Below are 20,192 nucleotides of genomic sequence, written 5' to 3'. Positions count from 1 at the left end.
ATGATGTCGACATAGCACCTCTCATCTCAATATTGTATTTCCTCCTCCTCTTTACGGTCCGGCCGGGCGCAACGAGCGACATGTATTCGTCAAGTGAGGAGGAGGACGACAGCAATAAAGGAGGAAAGGTCACATTAGAGACACGTGTAGATTTAGGTCATTGTGATTTACAGTTTTTCAATCTAGGCAGGAGACAATCATGCAGAGTAGGCTTGACAATCAAGATTATTTTAGTGAACTGAAACTAAAGAAAAAACTAAAACTAAAATTCAAAAAACTATTTCGTTAACGATATAAAAACAAAAATGCTTTTTAAAAAACGTAAACTAAATGAAACTATATTTCATATTTACAAAAGTAACTGCAATTATAGCAAAAATGTCCTTCGTTTTAGTCTTTGGTAATTAACTCATTCACTCCCAGGCATTTTCACAGAAGCAACCCCCTTTGCTCCCAGCTGTTATACTGGATTTTGACTGATTTTACAAGGCCCACAGAATATTGTGTTCTATTGCTATCAAAACATGGAACCTACAAAAAGAAACATTAGAGTCTTTTCTTTCATCAGGAAAAAAAAATAGATTTGTGTCTGTTTCCGTTTTGTAGCAATTAGCATTCGAATACAGATAGGTTTCCTTGATATTCACATTCCAGGTGAAAACACTATCAAAAAGAGCTTGTTGCAACATAGCCCTGGCTGATCTAACTCTGCCACCCCCTGCTGGCTATTTTTTGTAGTAACTACCATTGTTTTAAGCCACCTCTTCATGTCAGAAGACGCACCAAAGCCTTCTGTATGCTCTTGCATAAAAAAAATAAATAAAAAAAAGACATTTAACAAAAACGTATAAATACGTTTTTGGGAGTGAATGAGTTAATGTAATGCATGAGCCTTTGGGGATGATATTAAATCCGATTTGAAGTGGATTTATTTGGATTTTTACCAGAATAAGGACGTTTGAAAGTGTGTCACACAGAAGTGACGTCATCTAGCAGCAGCCAATAGAAAAGCACCTACAGATGATGTCACTCGCATTATTTTTTTTTAATATTGTGCACAATTAAAAAATAAACAAAAAAAACACTAAAACTAATACAGAAACTAAAAGTAACCTAATACAAAGCATTTATTAAATAACTAAAACTAATAAAAAAAAATAATAATAATTCTATTTTTTTTTTTCAATAGTTCTGCACGGATATTAATGATCAAATAACATTTATTGTTCGTTAAAAATGCAATCAAAAATAATTTGAACAAGACTAAGCGCAATTTCTGCAGAAATTACGTGGGAATGCTGAAAGCTGAATAATATGCATGTGGAATGGAGAGATAAATTATGATAAATTATGAAATTTACCAATTGTGCCACCGAGCAGTATGAGACACCTGGTAATGATGCTAAGTTATATGTATGGAAGTGGGCGTGGAAAGTGACACTTAGAAAAAGTTCAATATCTGTCCCATTGAAAATGAATGGGGAAAAGTTTATTTTAAACATTAAATTGTGCAAATACTGTAAGTAATGTGGAATCAGATGATGAGAGAGCAGCGCCATTCATCCTCACGCAAACAACAATGGCGGCGTACGTGTGTACAAATAGTTTGTACAAAATGAAACTGGAAATGATTTCTGAAAAATGAATCTCACAGTTATGCTAGTAACAACAACCAAATAAATCATATGGTGCAAACTTGTCATTACAGTCGGGGTTCATTTGAAGGCTTTCGGCTATTTCAAACGGTTCATAATTCCCTCCACTTTGGAGGCCTCATGAGGTTCCAGCTGACAGAAACTACAATCAAAAATAATTTCAACTAGACTAAGTGCAATTTCTGGAGAAATTACGGAGGAATGCTGAAAGCTGAATAATATGCATGTGGAATGGAGAGATAAATTATGATAAATTATTACATTTACTAGTGTTGTTCCGATACCGGTATCGGCAGAGGTGCCGATACTGCATTAAAACAGTGGTATCGGTATCGGTGAGTACTCACAAGTAACATGCCGATACCATTAATTCCAACAAAAGTTCAGCTGTAGTTTTGTGTCAAACTGTATCAAAATGAAGTACGATTATGCTTTCTGAACATTAACTCATTCAGTGCCATTGACGACTATACACGTCAAAGATCAATTTTTAACTGGGCTGGCAGTGAATGAGTTAATAAAAAAAAAAAAAGTGTTTATCACGGCTTGATGGCAGGATTAAATTGAAGGTCATTTGGTTAAGTAACATGAGGATAAAATTAGCCACACGCACAGAGAAGCGCGCGTGTTGAAGAGCTCACTTGTTGGGGTTCATTTGTGAGGAATCCTGCTCGTGACAGAGGGCGAGTCGACAGCTTTAGAGGAGGGGCTGTCCCCGTCTGATATATGTTGTCCCAACAGTGAAGAGCGGTGGCAGGTTTGAGGTTTCAATCCCCCTAATTGAGCCCCCGCTTCCCTTAAACGACACCTTCGCTCAGTCTGCTTTCTCCCGGCCTTCTGTTTCGCCCCGTCTGTCCGTCCGCACAATTTCACTTGCGCACGCAGGAAAAGCGGGAGCCGATTTTGGCAAGTTCAACTCGCTGATGACAAATGATTAGCCCGGAACGCTCTGTCTTACTCAGAGTCACTTCTTATCTCTTATCTTTTTGAGGGGGGAGGATTACACTTTTCACTAAGTTTCTCAGAGTGTTCGCGTACGGCGGGTTTGCAAGGCCTAATGTTGGCAGATAAGCTCCTAATGATGTGTGAGAAGCTATTTGCTTATCCCTGTTGGCTTCACAGCTGCTTGGGATCACACGCGCAATCGTTCCCATGCACCTGCTGAATGTACAAGCTTGTAATAATAATGGACGCAGTTCGTAAACAAGTGGTTGGTAGGCACAGTGGATTTTAAACGTAAACACACCCGTGTTCAAATGTCAGGTTATTGTGATGTAAAAAAAAAAAGGAGAGACCACACCCTCTTATAAATGGGGTTGTGCTCAGACATTCAAACTCATGCTAGATGGGAGACACAGCTACTAACTCATTCAAACCCAAAAACGTATAAATACGTTTTAATACTTTGCCCTGCACGCCCCAAAACTTATTATTTTTTTTTTTTATGCTAGAGTATAAAGAAGGCTTTGGTACAGCTTCTGAGTTGAAGAGGTTCCATGTTTTATATTCTGTGGGCCTTGCAAAACCAGTCAAAATCCAGTAAAACAGCCGGGAGTGAAGGGGTTTGCTTCAGTATAAATGGCTGCGAGTCAATGAGTTAATGTTCCTCTGGTTAACACCAAATAAAGGTCAGATTTTCTAGTAGGCTTTTTCCGACATTTTGTAACCAAAGTCTGAAGGTTTTATGCCAACGCTGCTTTTTCGAACTCTTCAGAATTCCCTCCACCTTGTCAAAAATCCCTAAATATGTTTTTTTGTCTGTTTGCTTTCTATCATAATGCTGCATTCGAGGATGGTCAGAAGTCGGACTTTTCTGAGTTCAAACAAGGAAGTGTGTACGGGAACTCAATTTTTTTTAAAAAGGACCCTGACTTCACCTACCGACTTCGATGTGATGTCACTCTACAATGGCGACACCTTCAGAAACACAGACCGTGAATGGTAAAACACAATTTACTCAACTATAAAACTAGTTAACTTTCTTCATTCATAAATATTCGACATGACTTGACATAACGCAACGTACGTGACAGTATGCCGTTATCTCCCTGCATGAAATTATACGATGTATGCTGAACTGTATGGAATGCTTATGAAATATGATAAAAACAATAAATGAAGCAAAATTGCGAGCAGTTAAGTTTGCTGGAGGTCAAAATGAGTTTTGAGGACCAAAAATACAAAACAATTTCTCACTATCAGCCATTTTGGTTGTTTACTTTCGCCTCGAACGCTTTCAGGTCGGAACTGGGAAAAAACAACTCGGATATATCCGACCATCCTTGAATGCAGCATTAGTGTAAAGGTTTTGTGATAACTGACTGCTGTTTTGAATTGTTTATAATTCCATTTGGCATCTTTAGAGCATTATTAAAAAATAAATAAAAAAATGAGTTTTTCAGCACAAGGTTGGGGTAATTTGCAAAAATACTGTTGCATTAATCATGGCTGATTAAAACAGGGAAATTAAACACAGAAATACCTGCATGAATATTACTATGATAATGCCAATATTCCGTCAGGTGAAATAAAAAATAAATAGTTTCAGCATTTTAACTGATTCTTAAAATCTGACATGAGGAAAGAATCGTCAAACGGGCTCGGCTTTACTTCACAAAGCAAACAAATTGAAGCGACTAGGTTGCAGCATGTTCAGCAATCCACAGATGGTGGTCTTGATTCATTTTTCTTTTTTGACCCCCACACTCCCTTAACCCCAAACTCCCCTCCTTCCTCTATTCTGGCCTATATTGATGTGATAATGGCGACAAATTGATGAAGCCATTGACTGTGTCCAGCGACATGAGGGCGAAGTGGGGACACAAACTCTCCACCACCCACTTGCCGTCATTCATCAAAATCCTTCCAGTCTCATTCCCCCAAATACCCCCCCACCACCTCCCCCTCCAAACACAATGCCATGACCAAGTGGTAACCCTTTTCTACCTTGACATTGAGTTTACAGTCTACCTAAAGAAAAAGCAAAGAATTATATACATAGGGAATAGGGAATTAAAAATAATAATGAAATGGTCACAATTTCTCAATAAAGTGCAGTGATATTAGTTGTTCCACTGTGTCCAAATTATCCATCCATCCATTTTCTGAACCGCTTGCTCCTCACAAGGGTCGGGGGGGGGTTGGAGCCTATCCAAATTATTTGATTTTAATAATTTATAACACTAAATTGCTGTTTCTATTTAATTTGTGCTATTTTGAAGGGAAAAAATATCTACACATTTTAATAGATCTATATCGGTGATTTTAAAAGGATCTGAAGATTTCTTATCAAAGGAAACAAGTCATGATCTGTTGGAGTTGCCTTGTTCATGTTGCTTTGTCTCCATCTGCTGGCATTTTTGCGCAATTGTTTTTCTGTTGACTCGTTTCTGTTCCGGTAGGCTGATCACATGACACCTCCGCTAACTTACGTGATCTTGGCCGGAGAAAAGATTTTTTTAATATTCTGTTACGTTGCGTTTCAAACACATACACACAATGTGCCAGTAGTCAATCCCCCCCCCCCAAAAAAAAAGAAAAAAAAAAAAGAAAAAAAAAGACGCCCCTTAGCGGCCATGATGTAACGTTACACAAGTCTGTTTTTTTGTTTTTGTTTTTTTTAACACATCGAGGCGAACATACGACGATTGAAGTTACGAACGGCTGGCAAAACGAGTTGCAATTACACGGTTGTGCAAGAATACGCGTTCGTTTGTTTGTTACAAATATGCTAAAAGTTTCATTTTTGTTTTATTATTTTACTGTTATCACGGCTGTACTACGGCGTTCGCGGCAGGTATGTTGAGATCCAGGTTACGTCCCCGCCATTTGTTGAGAAATACGTCGTTAATGGAGGACCCGTATTCAATTGCCTTTATTTTTTTTTTAACGGTAATGTCAGTCCATCTCCACAAGGTGCCGCCAAACGCCACTAAATCATGACGTAAAATTGCCTCCCCTATTCAAATACACACTGCTTCATGTTCTAAGTCGAACAATTACATCTTCTGGGTTTTGTCGAACCAACCCTGAGGAAACAGTTCTTCTAGTGTGTTCATTGTTGGATCGTAGCGGGACCATCACGCGAGCTCGCACCCACTTTGGTCTATCCAGACATGGGGTGGTGGGAGGCCGGGTCTCCTCATCCTTCCTTTCCCATGCAGCCTCCTCGATGGTGGGAACCAGTTCTTCGGGCAGCCCAAAATGGTCGCTCTGACTATTTTTAGCTCCATCTAAAAGGGCTACTCCCCGGAGACCTGTTGCCGGCAGGGCTCGGCCAGCCACGGAATGTAACCCGGGCCAAGTCGTCCCAGATGTGATGGAAAACATCTGGACGGACTGTTCGGGGTTGTCAGGCCCCCCGCTTCGTCATTGCTAACCAGGAGAAAGTTTTCGGACCCGGACGTAATAACGTCTTGTTGACAAACTTAGAAGGCCTCTCTCGGGACGGGAAGACTACGAGTCACAATTGTTCAGTACATTGCTGATTCCGAATTGCGTGTATGATCCGTTGCATATGTGTCTCTTAAACGGAGAATAAAAATAAATAAAAAATAAAAAACAAACAAACTGACTTCTCCCTTTTGAAATTGATTAGGGTGGGGGAAAAAAGCCAACTTAATTGTTAAAACAAAAAAAAAAAAAAAACAATCATACTTTCTTCTACAGAAATTAGCCTATTTACCGACTGCTGAAAAATTAGGGGGAAAATAAATCAAACGTTCTTGAAAAAATTGTAACTTTTCAAAAAAAATAAATAACTTGATGCCAATAGGACTCAAATTAGTAATAAAGTACTTTTGAAAAGATTGACTTTCCAAAAAAAAAAAAAAAAAAAAAACCTACACGAAACAATTTTATTGTAGTTAATACATTTTTTTCCCCACTAATTTTTAAAAAGGGTCAGAAAAGATGAAAACTTCTAGTCGAGAAAAAACCCATTATTGCTGAAAAATAAAATTTCACCGAGTCATTTTCAGCAGTAAAAAGTTAATATTTTGAACATAATTCATTTGTCAACTTCATTATGTACAATTCAGACTATTAAAAAATTTTTTTTTTCCACTTGCTGCCGGCTGAAGATGACATTTAAAAAAACAAAACAAACAAAAAAAACTTCTTGAAGAAAACTATTTTAGAAAAAAATAGCTTTAATGAATCCTCTGAGAATGTGTTTTAAATGCTGTCAAATAATAATAATAAAGGCAATCCATCATCCCGTTACATTTATGGTCCCTAAGGCGCAGTGAGAAAATGACACAAATGGCGGCACCATAAATAACAGCATAGCAAGAAAACAACATCCACATGCTAACCTTTATTTATTACTGATCTTTATTTCATATTTTAAAAAAAGATTGCTTGTATATGTTACATTGGAACATTTCCGTGTTCTGTCTCAGGAAACAATTTATTTTTATTTTTTTTCCTGTTAGGCACACAAAAGCAGCTGTAGCCACAAGACACCAGGGAAAGAAAATGTGAGTTCAGCAAAAAAAATAAAAAAAATAAAAAAAAAAAAATAAAAAAAAATAAAGGAACACGTGTTCCCAAGCAGTAGTCTCAGCATCATAGGTGACATTCAAAAGTACACACTACAAACCAAGGTACTTTAAAACACGACTCCACATTCCCATTTGCAACAAAAAAACTTCACCAGTAAATATTCATAATCACGTCAACAACTCTTTGTTGAATATCATATTCCCCCGAACGGCTGCAAAAAAAGATAAGATTCCTGCAATTCATCAAAACACATGAACGTGTGTGCTTAGCGTTTGGTTATTCTCAGCAAAGAAGAAGAAAAAATAATAATCTGCTCAAGCTATAGCTGAAAAAGCTTCGCAAAGTTTTTCCAACGAGGATACCGAGGAAGAGTCCATGCAAAGGCCACAGCGCAAAAACAAAAAAACAAAAAAACAAAACAAAAATATATATATATATATATTGCACAGGAGAAAGAGAAAAGCTCAGAAGCGGAATCAAGCCAGCTCGGAGCGTTGAGGTACCATCTCGTGTTTTTCCCGTCGTTTATGATCACGTTTGTGTCATTGCAGATTCAATAAAGCTTGGCATGGATCACACTGGCTATAGTATTATACTACAAAAAACAAAAAACAAAAAAAACACGGGAATTGATCATGTGCGCGGCGGCGTCCACATGCAAATACGATCCCCATTTCCAAAAATTTTTTTTGGCAAGGATAATCATAATTAAGATTTGTATGCGTGTACGCCAACACATGACAAGTCATTGGCACGTCGGAATTATGATTTAAAAAAAAAAAAGAGAAAAAAAAAAAAAGTGTTACAATAATCTCGCAATTCAACAGCCGGTGCTTTGCTTTTTTTTTTTTTGACAAACTAATCTTACAATCCTACGGAAGAGGATTAGTGCCAGTAAAGAGTTAAAAAAAAAAAAAAAAAAGTTTGGCAGGATACTCACTTTACTCTCAGAAAAGTGAGAATTCTGACTTTTAATTTCAGAATTCCGATTTTAAAGTGAGATTAGTAGCACTAATAAAGTCAGAAATCTGACTTTAAAGATTCCAAGAATAAAGTCAGAATTATGACTGTAAAGTCAGAAAAGTCAGAATTCCCGGGAATAAAGTCAGAATTCTCAATTTAAAGTCAGCATTCTGAGAACAAAGTGAGAATCTGCCAAACTTTTTTTTCCGTCTTTTTACTGGCCCTAATCCTCTTCCATAGAACCCTCTTTTTTTGTTGTTGTTTTTTGGTTCTACCATAGTATAAAATCAAGTGCAGTACTTCAAGTTCGGGGGGCCCCAACAGCTCCCCACACGTCATCGCGCCTTTAAAGCTTCTTAAAAGCGGACGAGTCGAGGCCAGTCGAGCCTCGTTTATCTTATGCAGATCGAGCACCGTCACTCGCAAAACTAATGAATTTTCCCGTCTTCTTACAACCAAATTTCTGTGGCAACGCAAGCCAATTACAGGCTTTCTTTACCGCCAAAAATGGCATAAGTGTTTTCTGGAATTTTCAACTACAAGGGAAGAAAAAAAAAAAAGCCTAATGAGTGCAGTGTGATTCAGCGAGGTGACTGTGCTCGCGTCAGTCCTTCGCCAGGGAAAAAAATCTGAGGAGGGATTTTTTTTGGGGGGGGGTCTATGCTGAGGCAGCGGGGACCGACACCTCCAGCAAACGGTTGTTTTTGCGCTTGCAGGACGCGCCGTTGCCGTTCTTGGGGGCTCCCTGGATGAACTTGACGCAAACTTTGTCCTGCTTGAACTGAACCAGAAACCTGCCAGGACACAAAAACGCCATCAAGATCAGATCATCGTTTTATTTATTGCATCACTCGTAGCAAAGTAGCTGAAGAAGTTGATGTGAACAGTTAAAAGCGAAAAATAGTCATTTTGGATATGTGAGGAATCCGCCCGTGATTCTCGATAGAGCTGTCCAAATTAAGATCGATTTATCAACATGCAATTATTAAATTAATTCATTTAACTCAGTTGCTCCCCAAAACGTGTAAATATGTTCTATTTTAAACATTTTAAGTGTGCCAAAGACGTATTTATACGTTTTATTTTTTTTATGCTAAAGTATACATAAGGCTTTGATGCAGCCTCTCAACTGCAAAGAACGGTTGAAGAAATGGTAGTTATTACTCAAACGGCCAACAGGTGGCAACAGAGAAAAGCAGATTAACCAGGGTCATGTTGAAAAGAAGCTCAATTACTCAAAATTCTAGATAGATTTGTGAATAATCATGAAACTTCGCAATATTCAAATGCTAATTCCTGCAAAACGGAAACAGATAGAAATACTTTTTTTTTTTTTTTCCCTGATGAAAGATGATACTTTAATCTTTCTTTTGATAGGTTGCATGTTTTTATAGCGAAAGAACACAATATTCTGTGGACCTTGCAAAATCATTCAAATTCCAGTAAAACAGCCGCTCCGAAGGTGGTTGCTTCTGTGAAAATGGCTGCCAGTCAATGAGTTAATAATCAAGTAATCATTTGGAGCCAATTTATTTTTTATTTTTTTCCAAATTCCCTGATTTCAGCATATCAACAGTAATTGTTCACTGATTTATGTAGTCCTTCATGAAACAAGGATGATTATCTGCTGTTTAATCAAAATAAGACATAAAACAATAATCAGGTAACAACAACAACAACAACAACAACAAAAGCTTATGTAATACACTTGAATGCAAAATTAAAATTAATCAATTAATGGATTGAACAACCAACAGATTAGTTGATTCTAAACATATTCTATAGAGAGAGCAATATCATGAACCGAAAGGTTTTGACTTACTCATCCGAGATGTCGATGTTGAGCTGCTCGCCGTGGTCCGAGGCGGTGGAGCCGATGTGGTGCAGTTTGGTGATGGTCTCGATCAAGTGCTCGCTGCTGAGCAAGAAGTCTCCTTTGACGGCCGAGGCCGAGCCCTGCGGCGAAATCACCGTCACGACTCACAACGACGGCAACCTTGTCACGTTGCTACTTTTAACTCAACAGGCAGTCGCTTTCAACTTTTGGCCTTTTGAAAAGGACACTTGACTCATTGAGCCATTTTCAACAGTTAAAAAACAAAAAAACAACAACTTTATTGCTGACCAAACAAAAAAACAAAAACAAAAAACAACCCAAAAAACAGGTTTCGTCATCTTCAAATGACAGGAAGTATAAAAATTACTGTATTAATTGTATGTGAAAAATAAAGAAGTTATTACATTTATTCTGGACAAAATATGAACTTTTTACTGCTGAAAATGGCTCAATAATTCAAGTATCCCTTTAACATTTTTAATATTTCATTCACAGTACATTTTTTAAATGCAATCAGTTGCATCTAACAAATTTGCACGCAATCTTTATGAACGGTTTGTTTTCAAACATCTTTTTTTATTTTTTATGTGCAATAAAAATTGAATAATTACACTGGCCTACATTTTAATTAGATGACTGTGTACTTTTGGGTGATTTTGAATCTGATAAAAAAATATATACTTTTTTTTTTTTCCCTAGCACTGTGGAGATATTTTCATTTTTTTTTTTTAAAGTTTGACTTAATGTACAGCTATGATGTTTAAGACAACAAACTCCACTGCCAAACATGACCTTTAAGTCATAAATATGACTAAATATAGAACTATAAATTATGAAAATCTTATGTGCAAGAGAAAAAAAAAAAGAGGGCAGTTTGTGAATCAGTGCAAAAAACAAAAAAACAAAAAAAACAAAACAAAAAAAAAGTAAAAATTTGTTGACCAGCATTATTGAAGAACATTTTAAACATTGCAAACTAAATTCAGTTCCTCTCAGCGATTTCAGTCTCTCACTTCAGATTTACTTCAACGTTCTTGACACCAATTACTACTTTCCTTTTAACATGACTTTCTGCGTCAACTTTAGGCCTCTTAAAGTATTATAGAAACAGCATAGATGAACATCTGTGTTTGACAAACTATTTTGGGATGCCGACGATGATCTAGGGTTGCCACGGTAACGCTAAAGAGCTGTTATAGGGAATTTTGCAAGTTGTGATGCCACAATTTGGCTCATTTACATAATAGCCACTCCCACATAGAATTCCTTCATTAATGACTTCAAAGTTCAAGAACCGAGGAAGAAAAAAAAAAAAAAAAAAACGTCATATGTCTCCTTTAATGTTAAAAAAAAATCAAAATAAAAAAGGAAATATTGTGTCTGACCTCCTTGAGTTTGAGAGCAAAGAAGCCGTCGTTCTGCGTGCTGACCGAAACGCTGGTGACGTCCGGCAGAGCCACGCTTGCCTTCACTTGGCCCGTCTTCTGGTCGGCCAGCACCACGTTCTTCTTGGTCAGCAGGAGGATGCGACTCGCACCCTGCAGGCAACGCCACAATCATTACACGGACAACAAATCGCATTTGGCGTGCGCAAGCCAACAAAAGAAATGTCATTAAAAAATGTATATATATATATATATATATCATGCAAAACGTTAACTCATTCAAACCCCAAAACGTTTTTTAATACTTTGTCCTTCACTCCCAAACACGTATTTGTTATTTTTTTTATTTTTTAATGCAAGAGCATACAGACTTCTTTGATGCTGCTTCTGACATGAAGAGGTGGCTTAAAGCAATGGTAGTACCAAAAAAACTGCCTAACAGGTGGCAGCAGAGTATAAGAGATCAGCCAGGGCCATGTTGCAATAAGCTCTATTTGTCAGTGTTTTCACCAGGAATGTGAATGTTGCTGAAACTTAGCAATAGGCTAATGCTAAATTGCTGCAAAACGGAAACAGATACATATGCTTTTTTTTTCCCAGATGAAAAAAAAAAAAGAAAAAAAAAAAAAAAAAAGAGACTGTTTCTTTTGGTAGGTTCCATGTTTTTATGTAAATACAATACAATGCAAAATACAGTAAAACAGCTGGGAGTGAAGGGGGTTGCTTCAGTGAAAATGGCTGGGAGTGAATGAGTTAAGATGAAGCAAAACATTACAAAGGGAAGAAATTTTCCACTTTGCGCAGCCGTTCTGGAGTATTTCTTACTTTTCCGTTGGCTCTGTTAATCTTGTTGACCACGTCGGCCAGCAGAACCTTTTCCTCAACGCAACTATTGAGCTTGTGATATTTGGGGTTCTTGCTGATCTCCAGGTAGTCTCCTTTGAAGGGCTGACTCACGCTGAGACAAAAAGGCGAACTTGAGCATCACGCTGCAGAATGACGACTTGTTGTGCATCGACGATGAAGAGAGAATTTTTTTTTTCTGCCTACCTGCTCGGGTAGAGAGACTTTTTATCCTTGAAGAGCTCGCTCGCCTCCAGCTTCTCCTCATACACGGCCTTCCTCTCCTCGGTGAAATGGCTCCTGTATTTCTTGCACTGAACACAGAAAGAAAAAAAAAAAAAAAAAAGGGGAAGTTGATCGTAAGAATTGGCATTGGGAGCACTGCAATTCATTCACAGATGATTTCTTTGTGTGTGCATTTGTTCTTGGCGGAAATCTCTCAAACTGACGTGTTCTGGCACTGGATGAGATGTTTTTCTATTTAAATTCTTCGGAATTGTATTTCCCTATAAACTCTCTATGGGCCAACCCGCATTTGTAAATGAAATAAAAACGAAAGTGCTTTTACAAAAAAAAAAAAAAAAAAAAAGGAAAACTACAACTACATCAACTAAGACAACCGATAATTGTAGCGAAAATGTCCTTTGTTTTCATCTTTGTCAATTAATCTTACGGGAGCCTTTGGGGTTAATTTTAATCCATTCATTGCCATTGACGTGTATATCTGTCAATGGCAGTGAATGAGTTAAGTGTATTTATTTTGTCATTGCTGTATTTGCGTCCAGAAGAAGGAAAGTCAAGCAGTTGTTTGGAGTTTAGTTTACTCAATTACACAGTCTTGTATCTAGAAAATAGCCTAAAACATAAAATAAATGCTCTAAAAACTAATTAAAACTGAATTAATAAAAAAAGAAAAAGAAAAAACAACTTTAATGAAATTCCAAAACCATTATAACCATGACCCGCGCACACGTGTTCTTTTATCGGAAAACAACATTCTACTCTATTGAACCGTAAAAAAATGGCAGGATTGTCAAGGAAGAAGCGGATTTCCCAGACCACTGCAGTAGAAGAATTGTACGAATGCAGAGATTTGAGAAGCTGGTGGCAAAGATTGGCCCATTTATTTTGCTAACAGAGAATCTCCACGCTTCACTTTATTCCTAAATGTACACTCTTGAAGATTCCAAACTGAATTGTTGACTAACTTAAAAAAAAAACAGAAAAAGAAAAAAAAAGAAAAATCGGTAACACACGATCGATTGAATTAACTTCATCCAAAGTGAGTATATAAATGCAATTAATTCAGAGTTCATTAAACTTAAAAAATTCACCTGAATTAAGTTAATACAAAGTGATTCAAATCCAATGTATTAAATTTAATGAAATCAAAAATAAACTTTATATTCACTTTGGATTAACTAAATTCATTCGCGTATCGGTGATTGAAGTCATATATTAAAAATTTGTCAACAATTCAATTTGTAATGTAAAGTTGTAAAGTTCAACAATTCTCTTTTTAGAGTTTAGTATTAAATGACTCCCAGTTGAAGAATTGAGAATTTCAAGGAAATGTGTCTGATGTGGAATTTGTAACCGACCCTCCAAAGGTGGAAGATTGTCCGCAGTTGCGTGTGAGCCGCATCCAGGAAGCGGTAAGGCCGAGCAGGCCAGTTCTTGTCGATGGGGGACATGGAAGGCAAGGTCTTCTTCAGACCCGCAAAGTATTTCTGCATCTACAAGAGGAAAAAAAACAGACAGTTTCTGAAATTATTACATCGTTGGACGCATTTATTTGTAATCATTACAAACTGTACATTAACATACAGTAATAGTATCTGTGTTTTATTTTCAATGAAACATTCAAGCCCCACTTACGATTCTCTGGATGGTGAAGTTGTAGATCTTCTTCCCTGCATTTGCCCTGAAGAATTTCCTGTATTCCCGGCGGACCTTAACGAAAGGGAAACAAAAAGGAGACAATCATCTGCTGATTCGTTTTCCATTTAACGTGAAACGGATGGGAAGCCAACGAAGGAATTAAACGTCAAAGCTGCCGCGGTGACAAATCAAATCAAATCCCCAGACAAACTCAACAGTTAATGTCGTTGACGGCAAACGACCTTCATGCCGACCTTAAATGGTGGAAATGTGAACAGGTGCAAGAGTGGATCGTGAGGGGCGGGGTGAACAATTAGGATGATGAAAGATTAACACCGCAACAATGTCCACAACATGAACAGTTTGAGGCAATCACTGCAAATGTCAGACACGCACACGCAAACACACCTCGAGGAAGAGAAAAGACAGGTTAAACACAAAACGATGTCGCTTGACATGGGGTTAGTTGAATGCATGAAAGACGGCAAGAGAAGGCAGCCTCAGCCCTGTGAGTCAAAAAATAAAATAAAAAATTATCTTTTAAAAACACTGTAAAATGCATGCTAGCAACATTATGCAAACGCTAACGACAAAGCAATAAACTTGCATGCTAACATGGAAATGTTTTTCTTTGGATTGGGGCGAGAGGAGAAAGCCGTTATTGCGTCATTTTATGCGGGCTGCGCGGGCGGATGTTGAAGGACAACAAGTGCATAAAAATGTGGAGTAAGATTCAAATATTGAGAAAATTACAGGGAGGAAAAAAACAAAACAAAACAAACAAAAAACATCTGATGTGAGGTACGGACGCATCACCAGTGAATAGCGAGGGAATGCTGCATGTCATTTTTTGGCCCCACGACGCGGTTTTCAGCAAAAGTGGAAATAGTAACGCATTCGAGTTGATTCGGGACTCGCTGCTTAAACGGGAACCGAACAGCGGATGTGAATTCGAGCTCTAGTGTTTAGTTAGTCTCATATTTACTTCAACAGTAAACTTCTTCTGTGACCTTGAAGCTTGTTGTGAAGTGAAGTGAATAATGAATTAAATCAAAATTAGCGCACTAATTTGGATGCCCCTAATTAAAACTAAAGTAAAAATAAATAAATAAATACATACATACAAATAAAAAACATCTAAAATGAAAATTCCAAAACTATAATAACCCTGGGCCGCAAACAATGCCAATCAGAATCAAGCGTAGTAGGCAGAGACTGGCTTCCCGAACGAGGACACGGACAGTTGAAGGGGACATGGCGAGGGGGTTTTTGTGGTTAGTAGTTTGGTAGGGTTGCTGGGTGGGTGATGACGTCGCCTTCGACCCGCGAGGTACCTTCAGTCCCTGCCAGCAGGCCCAAATGACAGCGACGGCATGCTTACGCCTGGCCTCCTCCTTCAGTCTCCTCAGCTCCCTGCGAGCCTGTTCAAGGGACACGGGCCAGGACACAAAACAAGGTGGGGGAAAAAAAAACAAAAACAAAACAAAACCAAGCCAGAGGAGGTGAGCAGAGGAAGGGGAGGGCCGACCGAGCAGACATCAAACACAGCACACGCACGCAAAACGCCCCCACGCGGCCGCACTACCCTTCAAAAACATACTTTTTACGACAATTATTTTTCAGGCGCTTCTGCAAAAGGAAACTGATGAGAAAACGTCACCTGAAGGCCTCCAAATTGGTCCTGTGGAGAGAAACGACGACTGCACAGCAATGCAGAGAGAAAGCATGCCCAAAAAAAGTTGTCATGCAGATGAGGCAGGACGTGGCGTGCAGAACTTAAGTCGACTGAAGGGGAGTTGTGCTGAAAACAGTGGATAGCAAAAGTCTACACACCCTTCTTCAAATGCTAGGTTTTTGAGATAATAAAATAAATCAAAAACTTCCAAACTTTTTTTTCTTTGGTCTACAGTCAATTGAAAATATATTAACAAAAAAACAGTGAGATTATGTGGTTGCATAAGTGTGCACACCCGCTAACGAGCTGGGGATGTGGCCGTGTTCAGAATTAACCAATCATTCAAACTAGCGTTGTTCCGATACCGATACCCAAGTTTGTTTTTTTTCTCAACATGAAAGAGCTGTCCTGCCATTGGTTCAGAGCATTCAAAGGCCAATAAGATATCTTGGCTCGGGACGCAATGAACATGTCACACATCAGTGAATGTTGTGCACAAGCTAGACACAAGATGCTGAATCCAAAGTCCTATATTAGCATGGGAAATAATGGTATTGGCATGTTGCTTGTTAGTACTCACCGATGCCGATACCAGTATCGGTATCGGAACAACACTAATTGAAACTCCTTCGAAATCACAGCTCACCTGTTTTCTAGGTTTGGTCATGTGACATTTACAAGATGAGCTGTGATTGGTTACCTGAGTCACTGTGATGTCATTTTCAGTCGACAGCAAGTTGCAAAATGTGTTTTTAAAGGTACTAATTGTACATGAAAAACAATAAAAATATCAAATTTATCATAGGCAAAATATTCATGTGAGACTGACAAAAATGGCTAAATAAGTAAAGTATCCCTTTAATATTGAGGCACTTACTTGCTAATTCAAGCACACATTGAGTTCCACCACATATTGACTTGGTTCACAAGCATATTATGTTCCCCTTCATCTGACCATTAGCGTGATTTTTAACATAGAATGGCCAAAACGTAGCTTATGAAAATTAAACTGCACTAAAATACTAGCCACCAGAGGGTGCTAGAACTGCAAAAATGGAACTCAAACTGACTTTTTTAACAGATGCGCTGCTTTTAATATTGTGATATGACTACAATGATGTATTGTGGCAGTATTAATATTGTAATATCGCCGTTATCGTTACATCCCTAGTTGACATCATTAAGGGGAGAAAATATGGCACAACTAATCAACACATTTTCAAAAACTGGATACTGCTTCAACAAAATTTGTTAGGGTGGCCTGCCAGATGATTTTTTTTTTTGGTCTAATTTTTTTTCCATCACAAATACTACCTTTCGAAGAGGGGTGTGTGGACTTCATATCCACTGTATGTGACATCACATGGGCTTCCTTGGTTGGATTTAAATAAAAAAAAAAATAAAATAAAATAAAAAATGTATATGGAGCAGGCTTAAAAATTGATGTAGATGAAAATGTTTTTTTGGGGGGAGATGTGGATGGAAAATGTTTTTTTTTTTTTGGGAATGTGGATGGAGGTGGCCATTCACAAAGTCACTCCAAATCAATCCAACAAGGCTTCCCAAATACCTTGGTGCCCTGCCAGCCGGCCCAAATGACCGACACGGTGTGCTTATTCCTCGCCTCTTGCTTCAGCTGACGCAACTCCCTCCGTGCCTGATAGAAAAATGGTGGTCGTTGTGGAGGAAGCGCATTTTCAGTAAAAAAAAAAAAAAAAGGTCAGTCAATTCTTCAATCAAGTTTTGGAACCACATTATTATAAAAAAAATAAAAAATAAAAAAATAAAAGCAGGATGATGAAACTATCTGGCCATAGATATCTGAACAGCGTCAACGATGAGTCAGTTGATCTTATCAGCTGGTTGAAATATGATATTGATTATAAAAGCAACCATGACGGATATGAGAAGTGATAATGTAAACGCTGATAAAGATGACATTGCAGCTTACACACCACCATACAAACAGCCTAATGTAACATTGAATTCCCTGCATGAGTTGGTGGCAACAAACATTTACAGCAATTTTACACTTCACCACAGACAACACGACAAACTAAAAAAAGGCCAGCGGAAAAAACAGAATGACCCTCGTGAGTGTTAATAAGACGACGCTACAACAGGCTTGTTACTAGATGACGTGATGGGATGATAAAGACAGCTACACACTATACATCCGGGTGGGAAATACCTTCGTTCCCTGCCAGTATGCCCAAATTACTGTCACGGCACGTTTATTCCGCACTTCTTGTTTTAGACGTCGCAGCTCCGTTCGAGCCTGGAGGGACGTGGGGGGGCCGTTAGGTAAGAAAGGAGGAGAGTTGCGAGGAATCAAGAAAAGAAGAAAAGCAAAAGGGAAGAAGTAGCAAAGTCGAATGCAATACAGCAGAAATAACAATTGCATTAAGCAAAAAGGCCTTCAGCTTTTGCGCATACAATCCAGCGGTATTAAAAAACAAAAAAAACAAAAAACAACTCATCAGTACCTGAGTGCCATGCCAGTATGCCGCAATGGTGGTCGCCGCCTCCTCACATCTCTTCTGATGTTTCAGTTCTCTCAAAAGCTTGCGAGCCTAACAAAAATACACACAAATATTTTCACATAACATTTCATTTCTCTTCTTTCTATGGGAATAAATTGAATTAATTTAATACATTGTCATTAAAATCGATTTGTTGAAAATTTGCTAAATCGTGAAATTGAGTTTTGTCGTCTGGATCATTAAAAGCTGTTGTTCTTATGTTCTATTCCATCCAAATGTTTTTGTGAGTTGTAAATTTTGCCCAATGCAGGATGGGTGGTTAACAAGATATGTATTGTTTACAATAGCTAACAACTACTGAATTGTGACATTTAAACGCAACTTGAGTTGAGTTTGTTGGGTTGAGGGGGATGGGGGGGGTTTGAAATTAAATGAAATAAATCACAAGATTACAAGTTGCATTATTGGGGGGAAAAAATAAATAAATAATCAAACGTTCACGATAAAATGAAAAAAACAAAGACTTGGAAGCACACCTGCCATCCCCGAGTGTACGACTGCACCACGGTGGTGGCGCTCTTGATCCGCTGGTATTTCTTTTGTTGCTGTAAGGTGAAACGTCAAATTAGCAAAGCTCGACTTCTCTTGTTTTTATGCTGCAAATAGTCACTGCTATATGGAAAACACCTATCAAATTTATTTTTTTTATTTTTATTTTTTTTTACCTTTACATTTTTGGGATGAAACTGAATTCAGACATCCCAAAAACATAAAAATGTAAAAAAATAAATAAAATTAAATAACAACAACAACAACAACAACAACAACAACAACAACAATAATAATTAAAAGGACATAAGTGTTTTCCACATAGCAGCGATGAAAAGTTTCTGCCAGTTGCTTTCTCACCGCATAGCGCCGGTACCACGCCGCCACGACAACCTGACTCTTTTTCAGCAACAAGAAATGAGTGCGGCACTTCCAGCCCCGGTAGATTTTCTGAATGAGCGTGGCGAGGTCCTGCAGGCACTGCCGCCGCCTTTCCTCTAAGAAGAACAGCTGCAAGAGAAGTGGACGGGAGAAGAAATAATTCCACAATGCGTTTGCGTTTTTTAATGCAACTTAAAACTAATTTAATGCCCATCTCATACTGCATATTCACACAATACTTTTTTTTTTTTTAGGGCTGTTAAGTTGATAACATTTTTTTTATTATAATTAATCACGATTTCCATAGTTAATTCACAATTAAGCTCAAATTAAGTGCACATTATATCTTCGAAATGTACAATAAAACTTTTTCAAGTTTTCCATACGTAAAAGTGGATAAATATGGATACCAAATACAAATGTGGTTTTAACTTTTAGTTCATTAATACAGTAATTTCATAGTAAGTAATTCATCAAGTTATATATACACACCAAACAGTTAAAATGAGTGTGAGACATTGAGTCAGATTTGTGTTGAGGTAATTTTCTGCCACTAGATATCATTAGTGTTTCTTGTTGGACGTTGTTTCTTTCTTTTCAAATTCACACTAGAGCAATTGCTATTTGCAACATGAAAACATGGACTCCATGCCATTTTGTTCATTGTAAATTACAACACTAGTCACCAGTCCCCACGAATAAATCGCATATATTATTGCAAATTGTGCTACAGTAACTTTGTGTGTTAAAAAAAAAAAAAAAGCATGAACAATAATGTTTTTACATCAATCGTATGGGAAAAAAAAAATTATGCCTTCGGACATCATATCTAATGTTTATTGTTTTAACGCCATTTAAAGGCCTTAATTTATGCAAAACCCATTTAATGACTTTAAATGCTTTTTAATGAGCTCAGTAAATGACAAGACGCACGTTTGAAGCTAGTTGGAGGGCATGTGCAAAGACTGACAACGGTGTCAAGCTAAAAGTGTGGCCGTGAAGCATTATGCTGCTTTTCGTATTGTTTTCACGACA

General features: G+C 37.8%; 1 protein-coding gene across 5 annotated transcripts in view; it reads right to left on the bottom strand.

The window, feature by feature from the left end:
• Nucleotides 1-6,959: 6,959 nt before the first annotated feature.
• myo1b (myosin IB) overlaps nt 6,960-20,192 on the bottom strand; it is a 59,759-nt gene continuing 46,526 nt past the window's right edge. Inside the window, exons 20-32 of one of the 5 annotated variants that reach the window (XM_077536806.1) lie at nt 19,137-19,286; nt 18,764-18,832; nt 18,231-18,317; nt 17,936-18,022; nt 17,315-17,401; nt 15,404-15,490; nt 14,067-14,141; nt 13,790-13,924; nt 12,396-12,502; nt 12,171-12,303; nt 11,346-11,498; nt 9,946-10,079; nt 6,960-8,917 (exon numbers count right to left, since the gene is read on the bottom strand). In XM_077536806.1, coding sequence (XP_077392932.1) covers nt 8,782-8,917; nt 9,946-10,079; nt 11,346-11,498; nt 12,171-12,303; nt 12,396-12,502; nt 13,790-13,924; nt 14,067-14,141; nt 15,404-15,490; nt 17,315-17,401; nt 17,936-18,022; nt 18,231-18,317; nt 18,764-18,832; nt 19,137-19,286 — 1,440 coding nt within the window. In that variant the 3' untranslated portion in view covers nt 6,960-8,781. The remainder of the gene's footprint in view (nt 8,918-9,945; nt 10,080-11,345; nt 11,499-12,170; nt 12,304-12,395; nt 12,503-13,789; nt 13,925-14,066; nt 14,142-15,403; nt 15,491-17,314; nt 17,402-17,935; nt 18,023-18,230; nt 18,318-18,763; nt 18,833-19,136; nt 19,287-20,192) is intronic. The other 4 variants (XM_077536809.1, XM_077536808.1, XM_077536810.1 and 1 more) reach the window with 4 other exon arrangements.

The sequence above is a fragment of the Festucalex cinctus genome, chromosome 11 (assembly GCF_051991245.1).
Source record: "Festucalex cinctus isolate MCC-2025b chromosome 11, RoL_Fcin_1.0, whole genome shotgun sequence".
Taxonomy (NCBI): domain Eukaryota; kingdom Metazoa; phylum Chordata; class Actinopteri; order Syngnathiformes; family Syngnathidae; genus Festucalex; species Festucalex cinctus.
This window is presented reverse-complemented; position numbering and strand designations above follow the sequence as displayed.